We start from the raw sequence: 20,080 nt of genomic DNA, 5'->3' as shown, positions 1-20,080 counted from the left end.
CTCAAATGCAGAGCTTTATCTGGACTATGGAGCATCTTAGAAAGATGATCGGTCTCAGTTTAATAATTTATAGGAGAGGCAAGTTGTTTACCTCCATCAGTGAGTTCTAGTCATGAATTATCCCTCAGGCATTTTAGAAGGTGGTTCCTGCTTCTGCTTTAAGTTTAATTCAGCCTCCGAAAGACTTGTGGCATTGTGACCGTGCGCTGGGGAAGATTTATACCTGGCTGAGATGGGGGAACGATATTAGCAGGTTGCTGGCAAAGCCTTCAGCATTTGTGAGCAGGCTTGGCCATGCTCAAAAAGATGCTTTCTCCCTGGAGTGGCAGGGGGAAGAATGAGCAGCGTGATGGAGAGCCTGTGGAGTGGGGCTCAGCTCTGCAGTGGGGATGTTCGGAGGGAAGGCGCCCGCTCACGCAGCACCGAGCGGCACAAACCACGCAGCAGCGCAACGCGAAGCCCAAGGGGCTGTGGCGAACGGCCATGGCATCACACCTCACCTCCATGATGGCTTCCTCTGGGGCCCACTGCATACTGCTAGCGGCATGACTCCTTCCTAAACACGACTGGCATGCTCAGGTGGTGTCCCCTTCCCGTGCCACAGCCACAGCCCGGCCACGGGTGTGCGGCCAGTGGAGCTGGGCCAGCAGCAGCCGCCGGAGGGTTTCACCTACCTGCCTTGCTTGTGCGCCTCGCCGTGGGCCTCCCGTCGCTGCCGCTGGGGCCGGCTGCATGGAAAGGACAGGAAAAGGGAGAGCTGAGACGGGCAGTTACGGGTGGGTGGGTGAGGACATCGGCTGGGAGGCACTGATCCCCGCGGCGATACCTTCTGCCACGCGTGAAGCGGCCCTTACCCTTTTTTTCTTACCTTTTCACCAAAGGGCGGTGTCAGGCTGGGCATGGTGGAGGGTGCGGACGGGGGGTGCCAGGGGCTCGCAGCCAGACAGGGGAAAAGGGGAGCGGTGACCCTTGTGAGGCGGGACGCCGCTGGTTTGGAGTGCCTGGCAAGGGACGCGGGCCGGCGGCTCGCCCCCCTCCTCCTGCCACCATGGCCGGCGCCTCGGGGGCTCTGGAGGGGTCTGCACGGCAGGGGCTGGGTGGGCTCCCCTGCCAGCGAGGAGCGCGGCCATCGCAGCTACGCACCGCAGGCAGCCGGCTGTTTTCATAGGAAGAAAATCTTTTCGAAGTATTCCAGTGGGGGAAAAAAGTAAAAAACTATGGAAATATTTGGGTTTAGTTTCATACTGTCTCCCAGCTGGCTGTCAAGAAAGCTCCTCTCATGATCAACCAATGTTTTATTTTATCATTAAAGGAAAAAACATTGCTTTTAGCAACATAAGTGCTAGCTTGAGCAAAAGTAACATTTTAAACATTTGACACTTCTAACTCATTTTTAATTAAAAGTTACAAAAACTAGCTTCCCTCTGTAATAAACACTGATTCTAATCAACTCTACTAATGAGGCTTTTAGCCCATTAGCATACATTTCAAATCCCTCTGTAGAGATTTACAGTGGCAAAACTCCTTTTGCAATGACAAGTGTCACCACCTGAGCACCATTGCCCCTTCAGTGAGCAGTGGTCGAACCCCAGGCCTTGCAGGGTGGTTTCTCCCTGGACTGGGAGCTCGCTGAAAGCTGATGGCATTGGAGGGACATTCATCTTTTTGCTGCCACCGAGAAGCGGACCACCTCTGCAGCACCCAGACGAGGGGTGGGCACACTAGGCTGTATCGCTGACTCACCCTGAAGCGAAGCCTTGGCTGAGCGGGATTGGGGTTTTTTCCAGCATCTGCTAAGTCTGGGATTAAGCCCACAGGCAGACCAGTGTTTGGGGGAGCCTTGGGCCATGCAGCAGCATCGCTATTACAAGGAGCAGCTTCTTTGGCATTGCTTGGACGTGGGTGTCGTGTGTCAAAATGCACTTGCAAATGCAAAATGCGCTTTGTAGAGGCTTCTGCCTTGTCAATATGCCCTCGGGCTGCCGCTGACAGGTTGCTCTGCTGCCTGTTTCTCATCTGCTGGCTGTCAGGAGGTAATTTCACATGTGTTGGGGGTAAGCAGATTCTGATGACAAGCTGACAGACTTCCGTGACTTTAAAGTGCCCTGGTAAACTCTTTGGCTGTACAGGAGCTGGTATTCAAACATGGATGAAGCAGATCATGTTCTTGCAATTTCTAATTTTCATTTCTCTTTGTAGAGCTTATCTAATACTTCATGTTGACCCTGGCCCTATCATGTCTGTTGAGGGAACCTTCAAGGCATGGCCATCAAGGATTCATGGCCAAATTCTCCCTATCCTCTGCACCCAGCAACACAGCATAGCTCATTTTATTTCTTCCAGGTGGTTCCCTGCTGCCTCCAAATTAAACTTCATTTCCTTGTCACATACTGGCATAAAATGTCCCCCATGCTCCAGCCACCGCAGGGGGCTGTGTTCATTTGTCCTTTGGTTCAACTCCTTCACTTCTTTTTGCCAGTCCCATTCCCATTATCACAGCTCTGAGATTACCGAGCCTCCTCCGCTTTCCTGCCTCCTCCTGTGGCAGCCAAACAGTTTTACCTGTTGCAAATCATTCCCCAGCTACTGCGATTTGAAGCCCCATTTCTTTCTACTCAATAAATAGCTTTTCTGGTCTGGTTCCCGAGGAATGCTCTGCTGGGTAAGTGATCGATGGCAGCTCCATCACAGGACCCCATTAGCCTGCCCGTTCTGGCTGCGAATCAATGGCAAGCTAATACGGATTCCCCTCGCACATCTGCTGTCCCTGAGCATTTGTGGCAGACAGCCGCACTCGGAGATTCCGTCCAGACATTGCTCACAGATCGCTCAGCACAACTGTTTGTCACCGCAGCCAACACAGTGTGACAGTATTGCTCCTGTCTTGGCTGGGGTGACAGGCTGTCTTTAGAACTAACCAATAACTCCTGAGGTAAAATACACTGAATAATGAACAAGCTTCCCCCCCTCCTCCCCCCATGTCCATATTTATCTCCTAACAATTACAGTGCCAAAAGGCATTTCATGGCTCATGAAGCTCAGTGAGATGCTTTATGAAAAAGCAACAACTGAAGCAGAGTAACATTTATTCACAGCGCTCCCTGTGCATTGCTGGAGTAGCTCTCAGGCTCCTGATGGCAGCTGGGGTGATGCAACCTCTCCAAAGTCATCATTATTTCCCCACATTCTCCCACAGCTTCAAGGGATCATGAGATGCCTCTGCCCCAAAATCTCAGGCTTGCTGGGTCCAGGGGGAATGAGGCAACTGAAGCTTAGGGTAGCTGGGGGAAAAAATATTCACCCAAACCAGATTTTCATCACTATGGCTACAGACACAAAGCAAAAAGTAGTTACTCCTTTTTTAAAAGCCTGGGGTTTACTATGGCTCTTACAGTCCCTCTGACACAGGAAAAAGGGTTGCAAGGCTAAGGAAAACCATGTCTGATTTCAGAAGTGACAGTCCAACCATGATATCTCCAGGTCCCAGCAGGCATTTCCAAATGCACAGCTTCACAGGGTGTGTGCCAGAGGAATGCCAGGCTTACACTTGCACAGTGTACCAGAACATCCAGTTCTTCATCTTTGAAAGAGCAGCTTTTGGAAACAACTACAAGAAATGCAAGAGAAGTCACTACCCAGCTTAGTATTTTAGTTTGTAATTACTTATGCAGCATACATTTCCCCACCTATAAATCACACCTTTTTTTCTCTACAGGAGGCAATACTTCTGTAGTAGAGTGACCTATTTTACATTTTTATTAGGAAAATCTCATTAGGATCTGAGAGCATTTCTTCCTTGAGGTGTTAAATCAAGACACAGTTTCGGTTCTTCAGGAAAAAGCAAGATTTGATATATTTTCCTCAAGAGAAAAGTGAAAGTAAGCTGCTGAAGTAATGGAGCCAGATTCACACAGTCTTTCCTGGGTCCAAAGGGTGACATCCTCAAGGAACAGTGCTGGTGGATTTAGCAGACTAGGCTAACACTAACATTACTATTATCAGATTTCATGAAGTTCTGGAACAGTCTGTTCTCTCCATCCCTTATGGTATCAGGTCGGCAAAGAGGATGGCAGATCAGAGAAGAGATGTCAGAACAGATCCTGTCTCAGGAAACACTGTTGAGATGCTGCTGTGGCATAATCTCTGTCCCTTGGGTTACTTGCATCATCATGAACATTTTGGCCAGGGGCCGTGGCTGCAAGTGATCCCAGACCTCCTGCCCTGAGCAGAGGTGCCTGCCGCCCCGGGAAGCCGCCAGCCAGCACCTGGGGCAGAGACACCCGGGGTGCCCGTTTACTCTCTGCTTATCTCATGCCTGGGTGATGCCTCCACCCCTTCTCCAGTGCAGGCAGAGACTGTGGACTCTCCCCGCTTACCCTCTGAAATCACCACATGCTTAATTTTGTCAGATACGAGCTCTGCAGCTCACGCTGCGCTGCTGGGCAGCCGATCCACAGCCTCTCCTACCACTGACGCAAGCCAAGGGAGGTGTGGAGCTTGTCCGGCCAGTTTTCAGCAGGACTTTTAAATGAAAAGTAATGTAAGTGACGAAAACTCCCTCATCGCTGCCAGCCACGCCATGGCACTTGGCTCCGGGCTCCCTGTTCATGGGTGGACAGTGGTGGGCAGCCTCCCGTCCCGCAGCCACTGTGCTGCACAGCCTGCGTGCAGTCAGGGCAATGGCAGCAGCCACGCTCTCCTCCGTCTGCCCATAAAACATTATGGCTGGACAAATCCCTGACAAAACACTGCCCGGGAGAGAAGGACCAGGAGAGAACAGCAGAGGCAGCTTAACTCCACGCAGGGGACAAGGCCCTGGCAGGGGGACACACAGGAATGGCAAAGGTATATTGGTACTACTAAAGAGTTGTGGGAAGTATAAAGGCCTTATTAAAGACCTGCGCCTAAATATTTGACTAGTTTTTGTTTCTCCCTCTGTTTTATGACCAGTTAGTGACTTGGGTTCACACCACATCAGCATCGCGTTAAAGGCAGAAACTCGGTGGAGGGTGCTGGGTCAGGGAATGAGGGAGAGGTGGGAAGGGGCTGGGGACTGCATGCCAAACATACGGAAGGTTTCTGCAGAGAAGAAGTGGGGCAGAGGCAAAAGGAGCTTGGATCTGCAACAGGGCCTATGCATGGGGTGAGACTGAGGAGAAAGGCTGGATAGGCAGAGATAGGGAGGGAGGGTAACATGGGGTAAGGCCAGAGGGCAACATGTCAGAAGGAGCAGAGAGGAGACACTAGGCTCAAACAGTGCCTCATCATTGTGTGGGATGAATTCTGGGGCACGGACACTTGGGACAGTTCTGCATGAGTTGGGGTGTCCCCTCACCGCAGAGCGGTGCAGGACAGAGATGCTGCCCAGTCCTGGGGATGCATGAGACTTGCTGGGCTGAAGAACCCCCCACGCTGTGTCCCAAAGGAAGGAAAGGTTTGGGGGCAGGGCGTGACAGAAAGTCCCCCCATAATGTGCCTTTGACTTGCACATAAATTGGGAAGATCTCCTCAGCAAGCAGGCGGTGCGGCAGGTCTGGGTGAAGACTGAGAGGCAGTCCAGAGCCCAGAGAAGTGCTTTGTGAGTGGATGAAAAGTGAGGCAGCTAAACGGGGGGAAACCCACCCAGCACCTGAGGAAGGAGAGAGCAAACTTGCAACAGGAGGAAGCTGCTCTTATCCGGTGACACGCGCTGTAGGAGACACTATGCTAATTCCCAGGGATAATGTAGGATAGAAACCCACTAATTTGTACTCAAACTGGCAGAGTTACAAAGTTATGAGCTGTAAACAAGCCACTAAAAACTGAGGAAAATTAATCATTAAATGTATTTTGTCTTGGCATTTGGCAAGACCTTGTTTGCTTGTAATTGTGAGTGGTAGGTTTAAAGAAAGGTGACCCATTGCTATTATGGGTGGTTAAATCTGTGAAAAGAAATGGGGAAAGAGTGCTATTTTTTATGTTTACATCACAAAGTCTGAGATACCGTGGGATTCAGAGTTCTTCTACATCTTATTTTTGAGCAATACAGAAAATTCAATGAGAACCCCATTTTAATCCAGTATTACATGCATATAGATCAGTCTCAGAATGCAAAATAGACAGAGGCAGGAGACACATATATATACACCCTTTAACTTTTGCACTTCCTTTGTTCTTTGCCTGGACATAAACACTGGCAAAAGACAAAAAATGAAACAAATGTACACACATTGATTATTCACAGAAATGTCATGCCACCTGGGGTCTTGGCACTGTGCCTGATCTGGCAAAAACGATAGTACCCTTATGTGGCAGACATTGCATCCAGCAGATGTGTGTTTGTTGGGTTTTGTGTTAAACGCGTTGAAAGGAGGGTCAGAGTGAGCAGGAGGAACATGGCTGAGGTCACTTGTGCCAGCTGAGGAGGCGGGCACGGCGCCAGGGCTCAGCTAAGTGAAAAAGAGAAATGGATGAAGGGAAGGGGAGCAACTAATGGGCCAACACAGAACGTGCTGAAAGGTTTAATGTCTGCTGCACTCTTCAAAGAAAAGTTGACTTGTAAGCAGATGTCAGCGCAGTGCAGATCAGGGAAGAGCATGTTAAGGAATATTTAAATAAATCAGAGGTATTTAAGTCAACAGAGGCTGACGGCACTCCCTCAGGAGCACCGGGAATACCAGCTGTCACAGTTTCTGAGCTGTAAGCAGGTACCTCTGAGGACCCCTCACACATGGGTGATGCCTCTGGGAGAGGGTGAGGGTGAACAGGAAACCTGGTTTTAAGCAGGGGACAAAAGACGGATGCTGGAGTTTTGACATTTGGAAAGAAACTGGGACAAAGTCGTGATCCATTTGTCTGTGCTCCACCCCCACCAACCCAAGATAATGAGATTATAAAGTTCATTCAATGTGAATCTTTGCAATAACTGACGTCAAACCAGTCTAACGTCCTTTCTGACGGTGTAACCGGCTGCCTTAGCGTAAGCAGGAGTAAAAGTAGATTTGAATGAGGTTCTAAATATTTCATTACTAAACTAGGGACATACGACTGAGATGAAAATGTGACTTGGAGCATGGCTGAAAAACCATGATTAGAGTAACTGCCACTAGTTTGCTGTCGAGAGACATTAAATGACATCTCAGAGATTTCATCCTGGAAACTACTAGTCAATTTTTTCAACAATTATGCAAATGACAGAACTATAAAACTAATGCATGACAGCATGCTTGAAAGAGAGACATTTTGGGGTCTAGGATCAGAATTCAAAGCAGCCTCAGCACATTGGAGAAAAGGTCTGATGTCAATAAGATGAATTTCAGTAAAAGAGAATGTAAAGAACTGCATGGAGTACAGAGAAATAATTGCACAAATGCAGAATGGGGAATAACTAGCTAATTATGGATACTACACTTGTCTTAGTTTGTTACTTACAGCAATGAAAGTACTTTGCCTTTATAAGGGAAATCAAAACCATCAATAAATAAGGAATTCACACTACAAAAATACAGAATTGTTAGAACTCTGCTGTGGGGCAATGTTAAGCAATACTCATACTGACACAGGACCAGAAACAGATTTAAAGTAAATGACCTGAATGGTAACAAGTCATCAGGTTTCTACCCGGAAGAAAGCTGAGCAAGAAACTGTTGAAGCAGTATTTAAATTGTCCCTGGTGTCACAGGAGTAACACTTGGTATCACACTTCTTTGGAGAAAGAGCTCCAAGTGGACTCTGAGAAGCTACAGACTGCTCCACCTGACAAATTAGCTACAAAGACAGTAAAAAACACCAATAGTAGACACCAGATAAATGAAGCATATGCTGAAGAAGAGTGAGAGGCATTTTGACTTTTCTTGAGGGATGTTACGCACTGTAAATATAATAGGCTTTTCTAAAAAGTTAATGACCTTCTAGATGACGGTGACCAAGATGGCACAGTGTACCTCAATTTCTACAAGGTGTTGACAGGTCCTTTCCAGAGACTTGTAAGGAAATCAGCCAGTCAGAAAGAAGTTCCCCACATGTGAATTGTTACAAAACAAGAAACAGAGGAAAAATGGAGAGTTTTCACTGTGAAGAAAGGTTTTCAGCATAGCCCCATGGAAATCTGTGATGGTATCACTGTTATTCAATAGCTTTATAAATAACTTCGGAGAAAAGCATAATTACTGGCAACAATATTTACTGAGGATATGTAAGCATTCGAGGTAGTCAAAATCAGAATTATGCAGCATGAAGAATTACAGCAGAATCTCATGATGCCAAGTGACTTCAGAAAAATACAGTGTTAGTGAATTCAGAAAAATGTGCATTGTTTTGTACTTTGTATTTTAAAATTTTTCCACTGTACTTTCAGAAACAATGTTAAGATCGTGGTTGCCCTCAAATCAACTGTTACTGCTTAGGAAGCAGGCCTCAGTACCGTTGTGGCTATTTCTTGGTAAACACCAGCTTAATGCTCCCCAGTGCTCAAAAAGACAACCAGGAGGTTTGGCGTTATTGGGAATGGAACAGCAAACCAAACAGAAAGCATTGCAGCGTTATTAGTAACACCAAGGCACGTCCACATCTGACATATCCAATGCCCATAGCTGGGAAAAACAGCAGAGCAAGAGGAGAGAGAGAGCTCAGAGGTGGGGAGGGCTTCCAGGCAGCCTGAGCAGGGCACTCTCGGTGGGAAAAGGGACAACAGCCAAGCGATACAGTGCAATGATACAAAATCAGGAGTGACGTGATGAAGGTGAACAGGAATTTGTTGCTCAACAGTTTCCACAACACATAACCAGAAGAAATTTGAAAGGAAGCACACAAATACAGCGTGTCATCATGCTGTGAAATTCACTTTCATTGAAGCTGTGACAGCTAAAAACACAAGTGAGTTTGGGAGGTGACTGGGCAGTTTTGAGAAGAAAGACCAGCAGGAGCATTTGAGATGTGAAGCTGTGCGAAGTGTAGCCCCAAAATAAGTTCCAGAAAGGATGAAAGGAGGCTGATGATGATGACAAAAGTAGAAAATATAATTTTCAAAGCATTGTTATTTGCAACGATAAGCAGAGAAAGGACACTTTTGGCTGGGTTGTGAGAAAAAACAAGATTTCCAAGAAAAGTTGTCATGCAGGATTGAAGTTACTTGAAAGAACAACAGGGATGGAAAGGCAAATGAGAGAAATAGCAAAGCAATAATGAAAAATAAGTTACTGTATAATAGTGTTACAGATCTGCTGATAAGTTAGAATTAATTAACTTTATTTGATTTTATAAAATAATTTTAATAGAAATATAGAGGAATAAGAAATATATTTTAATGAAACTAGTAGTTGCACAACAAAAGCTGCTATGAAATCCTCTGTACAGCCCTGTACCAAGGCCAGAAGAATAGGTCAGAATCACCTAGTAGGAATGATTATAACCTAGATAACAGACTTAAGATTCAAAATAATTGGATGCAGTATTTACAGGTAGACTAGGAGAATGCATTGAAATGTCAGAATGTAAAATTAATGGGAACTGGGGAGAGGATTTCTTTGTAGTTGACTAGTCTTCTGTATGCAGAAAGTGTATTGAAATGTCAGAATATAGAATTAATGGGAACTGGGGAGAGTCGACTGGAACAGCTTGTAGTTACCTGCCAAGAAACCGTGAACTTTAGTAAAAGGTAATTCTGGCAGGGGGAGATCGCGACCACCGACTCATATACCACCTACCCAAATCGTACCCTAGACCCATTTCTAGACTTTTCCAACCTTTACTGCGCTGAATCGGATTTGGGAGGAAGGTATGTTAATGATTTTTGGGAAATATTATGATTTTTCATGAATAATTAATGAATATGCATGACTAAGTTCTATATATGGTGTATGATTTTGAAACTTGGTGTGCGTTGATCGTGAGAGGACTCACTCACGCACCCGGCCGTTAATAAAGAAGTGTCTGCTTATCTGCATCACATTGGTGTCGGTAAGTTCTTCATTCTGAGGTTTCGGCAACAATAGGATAAAGAAGATGAGCACTGTTGGACGGAAGAAAAGGATTTCTGGAAAGGGGAAAAAGAGCTAAAACAGGCAGCAGCAACAGCTGCTGGAGGGGAGAAGGAAGTTACAGAATAATACAAAGTGGAAAGCAACAGCAGAAAACTTGGCAGAGCTTGTGTGACAGGGACAGGAGATGTGCCTAGGGATACCTAAATGAGGCAAGTGAAGAGAAGGGCAGAGAAAGCCAGGGCCAAAAAACAGAGAAGGAGGAACCATGAAGCGGGGAAAGGAGTGAAGGAGATGGAGGCAAACGGAGGAAAGGGAATGGCAATATACCAGCAGGGGAGATGGAGAGACTCCAGTTGCATCGGCCTGAAGCCCATACTGGGCCTCTTGTTGCTCTCGTGCTTGTCACATTGCTGGTGCAAATGGTGTCAAGCCACAACACAACCTGCTGATCCTAAAAAACAGTGCCTTGGGAGCTGTGGGTGCTCAGTGCGCCACTGGATCTGGCTCGCTACTGATAATGTGCTCCTATAGGCAATGCTTTCAACAGGCTTTTTACAGGCTTATTGTGCACTCTGAAGATCTGATCTAAAGACAGCTTGCATTAGTAAGCTTTGTTCACGCAAATAAATGCTTTCAGGATCAATCCTGAAGATAAGACACAAAAGCAAAACTCTAGGACAAGAGAATGGCTTAAGGATTGCTGGAAAGTAAAGGAAGAATGCCTGCTAGGGATGAATTTATAAGGCCAGAGAAAGCATTAGGAGGGCAAGAAGGTAGGAGCTGCCCTACGTGTAAGAGGCAGCCTCAGTGCGGGTACCAGGATAGCCACATGAGATTTGCAGTGTGCAGACCTCTTGCACACAGCGTGGCTGAGGTATGGAGGAGCTGACAATATCCAAGTCCTACCCAAATTCAACAAAAGCAAGGGAAGTGAGTTTAGTGTTGTAAATGTTGCAAAATAGCGTTGTGAAATAGGGCTATGAAGCTGGTGAAGGGTCCAGAGAATAAGTCTGATGAGGAGCAGCTGAGGGAACTGGGGCTGTTTAGCCTGGAGGGAAGGAGGCTGAGGGGAGACCTTATCGCTCTTTACACCTACCTGAAGGGAGATTGTAGGCCGGTGGGGGTCAGTCTCTTCTGCCAAATAACAAGAAACAGGACAAGAGCTTTAGAGATTGGATATTAGGAAAAACTTCTTCACTGAAAAGCTGTTGAAGCACTGGAGCAGGCTGCCTGAGAGGCTGGTGGAATCACCATCCCTGGAGGCGTTTAAGGATGTATAGATGTGGTGCTTAGGGACATGGTTTAGTGGTGGACTGGGCAGTGCCAGGTTAGCGGTTGGACTCAATGATCTTAAAGGTCTTTTCCAACTAAATGATTCAATGATTCCATGTTTAGTATGATGCTGAGCCTTTGAGAAAGGACTGGGAAGGAACCATGGCCATAATGATGCAGAGAGGCTCCCATCACTTAGAAATGAGTGACGCTAATTGCAGTAACATCAGAAAATGTCATATAAGAGAAAGATCTTTGGCCATGAGAGAGACCCTGTGATAACAAGCCTCTTATTGTAGAGGATGTCATTCAACTGCTGTAAAAGATAGCTCTTACTGACAGAAACATGGACAGGAGCTCTAGACAAGCAGAAAATGAGCTGCTATTTGGGGAACAGAATAAGGCTAAATGACCATAACACAGCCGGGAAATGGTAGGGACATGACTAAAAACATGAAGCGAGTCTCTTAGCTAAGATTAAACCAACATGATTCATAGATCATTTTTGTGAAATCTCTACACAATTTCATACGGTGAAATCTTTTCTGCTGAAAGTTGTTTGTCTGAAAGGTAGTTATAATGCTGTCCAGAGATATTTCAGTGTTAAAAGAGATTTTTTCCCCCAGCAGTTAGCTTTGGCAGAACAACCTGGGCTCAGCTCCAGGCCAGTTCTTTTCCTATCGCTCATCCTCTCTAGCAGATTCTGCAAGTCTAATTAGCAACACAGGCTTTGGCCCTTTTGTTGGCATAACGATGTTGTGACCTTTAGCAATGCTTCTCATATCCTTCTAGTAGCCCTCATGCAGCCTGGTGGCTTTCCAAGAGCCTGAGCAGTTGGGAAAGCAGCAGACAGCCCTCTTGCTGGTGCTTCAGATCTCAGCTCCTTCCTGTAGGACTTCTGGCACTGTGGATTTAACAGGAGTAAAAAGCTTTGCAAACCCTGCGGGATTTGCACATGGCTGACTGCAAACAGGTCTGCAAGGTGAGAAAGGTTTTATTTTTATATTGCTGCTCTTTGAAGTGAAATTCCTTTGAGGTGATTTGTCCTGGAGATTAACAAAAATAAGTATTTGAGTCTTTGACTGGCACACAGACATTTTTACAGTGAATTACAATATTGGAGTGCTCTGTAGGAAGTCCTGCAATAAAGCTTTCTACTTTGCTGCTTTCACTGTGACTGTATGCATGCTTTGACCTACACTTATTTGCCATTTTCTTGTCACACTTCGCATTGTGTCCCAAAGCCTCATCAGCTTTATTTAAGGGATTATTTGGGACGTTTTGCAAAATTCCTGTTGCACAAACCCAGTCCCCAAAAGACTGTTGTGCATGCATGAACTCTCATGTGGAAAACCATACCTGTCTGCTCACCCTTTTTCAGGGGCGTTGTGTCTCATGCTAGAATGGCTGCCTTGGGGGACCTGCTGTGCCAAAAATTGTGACAGAGAAAGTGTCTGACCCTGTGGCCCCCATTCACCCCATCCACCACATCAGCAAGAAAGCAAAGGCTGTGGGCTCAGCTGGATTTATTCGGATGAAAGGACAAGCCCTGGGGCTGAAAACCGTGGAGCAAATGGTGAGTTTTAATTTAAAAGCAGAGTTCAGAGCAAGTGAGTCTCCTTGGAAGAAACTAACACTTGCAGCACAGCACCCCATCCAAAGAAACAAGCCAAAAAGCCTATGTATTTCCTGTCAGCTGCACCATAAGAATCAGAAGCAGAGCTGGAAAGGTCTGTCAGGGACAGCAGGACACTGGCAACACACCCAAGGTGGCAGCTCTCCGCAGCAGTGCCTGTGCTGCCTGCCAACACCGGTGGCTGGCACAGAGCCCTGACAGTAGGGCAAGCGGATGGTCTTGTGCCCCGAAAGGGCCTCTGGGGGCTAGGGAGGCCATAGGTGCAAAGCAAGCCAGCCTGAATATCCTGTGGTGGTGCGGAGCCAGCCTTTCCCACTTCAAATAGATTTCCCCCCTCAGTCTCCACCGAGGCTCCCTTCAGAATGTAAAGGCTGCAGTGAAGGGATGAATTTCCAACCTGGTCCTTACCACAAGCTGTATGGAGCAAGAGATAACAGTGCCTAGGGAGGAGTAACAAAGTCATTTGCTATAACTTCTTCTGCATAATGGATATTCAGGGCTGAGTGTTGAAGGGAGGGTAAACAGAGTCAATAACAAAATGTTCAGGAGCAATCTTCACTGCAAGCTTTTTCTGAAGTTCTACAGCACCCTGCCTTGCTCTGTGTCCTTCCAGGATCTAATTCTATGAAAGCAGGCATTGACTTTAATTGAAATGCAAGGGGACCGTGCCTACTTCAAAACTGTCTTACATGATCAGCATCTTAATGTATAGGGACCTACACATGAGAGCAAAAAGGCTGTACCTCTAAGATGACATGCCCTGCCATACGCAGATGCCCGATCCTGTTGGGCAAACATGACCTTCCACTTCAGGGCTGCAGTGGAGAGCATGACCATGATCCCAGGAGGTCAATGGGAATAACTCTGTACGCAGCACCTACAGGAGGACTGTACAAATATTGCACCCAGTCCTGATGTCAATCCTGAGAAAGCAGTGAAGGGACAGAGGAAAACAAGCAAATGACTAAATCAAGGCTTGGGAAAGATGCTACACTGGGAAATATAAAGAGATTAATCTTCTAAATATATCTAAGCAGACATGAAAAGGGGGCTTGATCCACCTGCAAAGACATGGATGGAGAAGAGACAGGCTAGCACAGAACAGGACCAAATGCATGGAAGCCAAACTAGTCACAATCCTATTCTGAGTTTATTTGACACTGAAGGTAATTATCATAAATTAGAGGTTCAGTGTACAATTCATACAGAAGGCTTTGTTGTTTGTGCTTAGCAGGAAATCAGATGGATGACCATAATCATCCTTTTTGTCTTTACAAATTATAAGGCCATTAAAACCATTGGTCTCTCACAGCCCAGCCCATCGCAGGGGAAAGCGAGCACTGTGCTGGGCACCACACTGCTGATGGACAACCTTACAGACACATGCCAGCTCTGCTCCTCTCTCCCCATCAGCCCTCCTTAGCATCAGTACTGCTCTACTGCAGCAGAAATAGGCCAGAAATGACCTCCCAGGCCAGCATGGTCCTGTTGGGAGGGTGGTGAGCAGAACTTCTCAGAGCTGCCACACCTTGGGGCTTCCCGACAGGCTTGTCCTGGCACAATCACACTGTATATACAAAACACGGCTGAAGAGGTTGTTCCTACACGAACTCAATAGGTATTTCTTTTCCATTTTCACGTATTTTTAACTCTCTGCTGCTGTGATATGTTACATTGTCACTTAATTGCACTGACACTGTTAAGCGTTTGGTGCAGTGGGAGTTTTCGTTAAAGATGTTAAACAAGAGCACAGCTGTGTGTACACGCTCCTCTCTGCTGGATGCTTTTCAGCCTAAATGGTGGTACCTTGCTTCTCATCCCTTTATTTTGCTACAGCCAGCATATCAGCCCTGCTGCCACTGTCACTAAGCCTCAGCAAAAACAGAGGTTTTGTGGCTGTCTTTTATCCATACTGTCTCTGGTAACACATCCCCCGGGGGCTGATCATGAACAGAGCCACCCCATTCACCTTCCCAGTTACACCTCCACAAAGGTGGTGTCACTACTAAAGCCATTTCCTATGTATAAAATGGCTCATGGACCCCCAAGTGCCAACGGGGACAGAGTCGCAGTCACTCTGTAATGTAGCCCTGACTTGCTACAAGGGGCTAGAGGAAGACAAAAAGGCACTGCACTTTCCACCCCTTCCACCTCTCAGTCACCTTTCCTGAAGGCTAACAGCAGTGGTTTGAATTCCTCAGGGCTGCGACATTCCTGCATTCCTATCCCCATACACTTCAAGGTATTGATGGTGATACGGAGTCATTACAGAACAGAAAGAGTACAGCATCGGTACAGCAAAGCAGATACAACATAGGTTCAGTCTGTCTCAAGAACAAGTACACAACATTTGAATAGAAAACTAAATGTGTCAGCTATATTCTCCAAAAGAAACCCAAAGGATTTTACCTCTAGGTGTACCTTATTATATGCCTAAGTATAAAAATCCTCATACAAAGTTCCAAACTTTGTTTCCCAAATAGAATATAAGTAATCAGAACTGAGCTTTAGCAAAAAAACCTTCCTCAACTCAAAACCTCCTAAAATGGCTGTCTACAAGATAGTGGGAGCGAAATGTCATAGTCTTTTTGTGAGAGAGAGAGAAAGAGAGAAGAATAGACAATATTTTAAATAATTTTGAATATCTTAAATCAATACACTAAATGCTCTGTTTCCTCTGCTAGCTGACCATATTCTTGAAGTTTGCAAAGATACTTGATTTTTTCCCTCTCAAAAGCTCTATAAAACAAATGGCATGGGAATAATAAAATAACTTCTAAATATTTTCATTTGAGATCTCAAGTCAATCTAATCTCCAGTGAATTCAACAATTTCCTCTCAAGTTTCATGTAGGTACTCTACCACATTTTAATCCACAATAAATATAAGCAAATGCTTCTTTTTTTGCACCCTTTCTGAAACTCTGAAATACCTCACAAACCCATTTTTTGGGAGGGAGCAACAATTTTTACTGTAGAAAATGCATTAAAACTTATTCATTGGCAAAAAAAGCAACAGAAAATATTTTTGACTGAGAGATCATGATCTGCAAATGCAAACTCTAATTATCTTTTAGTCATTATATCTTCACCTGAAACATTACATTTATCCAGACTGTAGCTATTTAAATATAAAAAAAAAAAGAGACTCACCTGCCTTTTTTGTATACCTCATGTATTTCTTTTCCTTGTCGGTGGGCTCTGCATTCAGTGGATAAAACCCATCCCCACAACAGGAGGAAAATGCTAAAATGCATTTTATGGACAGTCAACATGTTACCTGAAGGTTCTGTATCCAGAAATAGTCCATACAAGAAGAAGAAAACAAAAATGTAGATCCTGTTCCTCTTTTTAAGTCATTATCAGTCTGATTGTTATTGCAAGGATGTTTACTCATACAAAAAATCATCCTGCAGTATTTAATCTGGACAGTGGGGAAAGCAATTTCCACTAAACCTATAAATCCTTCTACGTCAGATGGCAGGGATTTTCTAGCAGTGTTGAATTCACGTATTCTCAGAGAACAATTACTTTTTGTCTAAACAGGCTATTTTATTAATTGGTTGAAACTGAACCCTTTTCAAGTACCTGTGGGATTTGGCATATATGTGTATTTCTGCCTAGATAACCAAAAAAAGTGCAGTTGGTCAGGCAGGTGTCATTAATCATTCTTTAATCACCAAACTTATCTGTGTAGCAGTGATGTTTGTTAGAAGCATTGCAATAGACTGAGAACTGTTAATAAACGTGTATCAGTTTCCAGCAAAAACTCATTTCCATGTAGCTCTAGAAACAGTATTTTGTTCCCGTGTGGTTTTTTATAGTACTTTAACATACAGTGGTACTGTGGCTGGAGTGGTGGGCGCTTTCAGGACTTGTGACACGTACCTCACTTCTCTGCTGAGCAGGGTCTCTGGAAAGTATCCCGCTGTACGGAGGACGGGGGAAGGGTGTCATGGGGGAGATGGTTCTCCTCTCTGCTCAGGGCTGTTTGGAGGGACTCTGCTGAAGCAGAGCAGCAAGCGCTAGAGCTGCAGGAGAGCTTGGGGGGCTGGTGTGCTGGCTCTCATGGGGCTGACAAAATCCTCATTGGTGCTGAAGAAAATAAAACAGCATGGGTAGAAACACCTGGTCAAGCCAGCCACATTGCCCATCTCTTTGGAGCTCAGCCCCTCCCTGCATAACCCACAGCTCTGTGTTTACCCTCCCTCTCCCCTGTGCCTCCCCACCCAAGGCCTTACAGCTCTGGTCCCACCTGTGCCTTATGGAGCCCCCTGTGCCCTGCAGACACCACTAGCCTTGTCCCACCCCTTTGCTGACAAGGCTCTTCTTCCTCTACCTGCTGCCCATGGATTTCTATTTTTGAGCACTTTGTCAAGTCACCCATCTCTTTCCATGAAAGCCCTTTCTAAAAGCCCTGGGGAGCAGATCTCTGCCTGGTCTAAGCTGCCATGGCTCTGTTGACTTCAGTGAGCATTTACACTGCCTCAGGAGCCACAGGAACAACACATTGCAAGCCGTTGAAATTTAATTCAATCAATCAAGATTGAATTTAATGATTTGCTGGGCTAAAACTTTTCCTGCACAAAGTCACACAGGCTTCAAGAGATGGACAATCAATCACCAGCAGTTTATTGCAATGGTTAATCAATGTTGCAGTTCAAAGAAGTTGTACCCATCTTTGAAAATTACCTGCATTCAGTTTGCACTGATTCACGCATCCTTCTCAAGAAGAATAAAAAGTACCTTAATAACTGTTCTTTTCATCTGTAGTGACATTAGAAATACTCTTCTCAGTCTTTGCAATAATCTATATAAAGTTTTATGATGTCTTTCATCAAAGGAACTTTTTCTTCTCTTTGAAATACATTTTTGTTACTTCACATTTAAAAAAAAAGGCTAGTTCCTTGCTTACTCATCAGAGGAACAATGGGGATTGACAAGCGATGGACAACTACGAATTCACTTAGCTGCCCTGGGAATGCTGTAGGTCCCTTGGTACATGTGAGGAGGGGAGGGAAACATTCGTCTTCTCATTAATAGAGGCAATTTTCTAAAAGAAGATATAAAGAAGCCCCAAAAATGTGTTCAATTCTCCTTTTTTTAGATTGTTGTTCCTAACAACAGTCTAGTTCTAGTTAGAACTAGAAACAATAGTTCAAGTATGAGCTATTAATAGAAAAATCCTGGAACAAATCATCAGACAACTTCTAAACTCCTGGAAGAAAATGACTGGCTGAGGGATAGACAGGAGCTCATGAGGAACAAACACGTTGAACAAACTTCACCTCTTTCCCTAACGGGCCAACAGGCTTCATAGCTTGGGGAGAAGCAGTAGGTTTAGATAAGCTTTCAACACCATCTCACGCAACATTCTCATAGGCAAGACAGCATGCTCTTGAAATGTTTGTAGGACCGATGCAGAACATTGCTGGCTTTAACTCAAGTTTGTCTTGCTGTATCTCAAGAGAAGTTATCCGTGGCTCACTAACATGCAAGAAAGTAGCAAGTTCTGCAAATGATCTGCAAGGAAGCTGTGAATCATCTGGGTGCATAACCCAAGGTGAAGGCTTGAAAGGGTGGAAATGGCACAGTATATGTCTTCAGGTATGCAAAAGTCACTTCAAAGAGGAAAAAATACTCTGTTCCAAATGGCTGTGACATACAGAACAAAAAGTAATGGGCTCAGAGATTAGTAAGGGGAAAATAACGTTAGATATTACATTAGCTACTAGGAATATTTTCAAACAATGAGGACAGAGAAGCATTGCAGTAGATTACACATGAAGAGTTTTTAATTACTAACATTAGAAAAAATTAAGACAGGTATAGCTGATCTTGTCTTAGGACCAAAGGTTAGACTATATTACTTCTCAGGGTCACTTCCAGCACTATTTCTTTCTGATTTTCCTAGAGGAAAAATGGTGGAAAGTTGGCATAAGAGAACTAGAACAAATGTGAAAAATTCAAACATCCAGAAAAAAGATAAAAGATGGCTATGTGTCTTGTATATGAAAAATACAAGAAAACAGATAAATTGAACAAAATGTATTTTAAAATGTTGTCCTCAAACTTTGCTTAATCTTGAGCTTGATGGAAAATTAATTTTGCCTGCTTTGTCTGTGAGAACAGTATTTTCAACAAGTTCACCTGTTTTTACAGCCTGTAGACTAGCTGTGAGCTAACTGCAGTCTCCTCAGATGACTTTATTATTTAAGCTTATCAGATGATATATTGGGGGAAAGGTCCTAGGGATTTGTGTCAAAATATTTTAAATTTTAATTATTTAGTTTTATTTGATTTGATAATCTCTCAGCATTTTTTTCCTGTTCACCCATCAAATAAGTGTTCACAAATATAAACATACCCTCTGCTTTCCAGATTCCCGTAACAGTAATAACATAAATACTAACCTTCCACGCACAGCTGACAACATTCACCAGATCTCAGAGCAAATCTTAAAATGTCCGTTGAAAGCTGCAATACCATTGACTTTCCTAACTTTCCCTTGACTTTCCTAACTTTAACACCGGTTCTACAGGTAGGAGTAGCCATCCAAATGTGAAATGATTGTGCCAAATCCCTTGTAGATAGTCAGTAGCTGATCCAGGAACAGATCAAGAAGTGAAGATGGACTGTCGATGTGAAGTCAGCTGAGCAACGCTGAGTTTCGCTGTAGGAAAGGCTAACTATTTCCGATTTATGGCTGAAGCCATCTTTCCTGGAATGCTTTTGTGCTTGAAGCCAGATACCAGACTTATTTGGGTCAGAGTAGGAGCTGAATGCAAATGATAATCCATGAGACAAGAAACGATCTCAGGCAGCTGAAACAAATTATATTGAACAGGAAAGGCTGAGTTCTGCTCAAGCAGAAACGAATAAGACTTGAATCCTTCACGTTGGAGGGCAGTCCCCAGCAGCTGCCCTCGCACACAGTGGCTTGGCCTGTCCCCAGGGATGCCACCCCCAGCTCCTGCTTAGCCCAGGGGCCCCACTCAACAGCCACCAGCTGGTGTTGCTTTCCCTGCTCCAGGGCTTTATCACTCTGGTCACTTCATTCCTCAGAAGAGTTCAGTGGCACCTTGGACTTTTACTTAGTTACTGAAGCCATCTAAATGCAGCTTTCCCAGACTGCTTGGGACTCTGATCCTGTATTTCCTGGAGTTTCATTAACAAAGGATGATAAGAAATGTCAAAAAGTAAACACTGCATTC

General features: G+C 44.9%; 1 protein-coding gene across 8 annotated transcripts in view; it reads right to left on the bottom strand.

The window, feature by feature from the left end:
* GABRR1 (gamma-aminobutyric acid type A receptor subunit rho1) overlaps positions 1–19,868 on the bottom strand; it is a 33,878-nt gene extending 14,010 nt beyond the window's left edge. The window contains exons 1-4 of one of the 8 annotated variants that reach the window (XM_027798015.2): positions 19,280–19,868; positions 16,755–16,961; positions 16,020–16,155; positions 675–728 (exon numbers count right to left, since the gene is read on the bottom strand). In XM_027798015.2, the coding sequence (XP_027653816.1) occupies positions 675–728; positions 16,020–16,141 (176 nt within the window). In that variant the 5' untranslated portion in view covers positions 16,142–16,155; positions 16,755–16,961; positions 19,280–19,868. The other 7 variants (XM_027798012.2, XM_027798013.2, XM_055714195.1 and 4 more) reach the window with 7 other exon arrangements.
* Between the last annotated feature and the right edge of the window lie 212 nt (positions 19,869–20,080).

Source organism: Falco cherrug, chromosome 6 (assembly GCF_023634085.1).
Source record: "Falco cherrug isolate bFalChe1 chromosome 6, bFalChe1.pri, whole genome shotgun sequence".
NCBI lineage: Eukaryota > Metazoa > Chordata > Aves > Falconiformes > Falconidae > Falco > Falco cherrug.
Note: the sequence above shows the minus strand (reverse complement) of the source record. Positions and strands in the feature narration are given on the sequence as shown.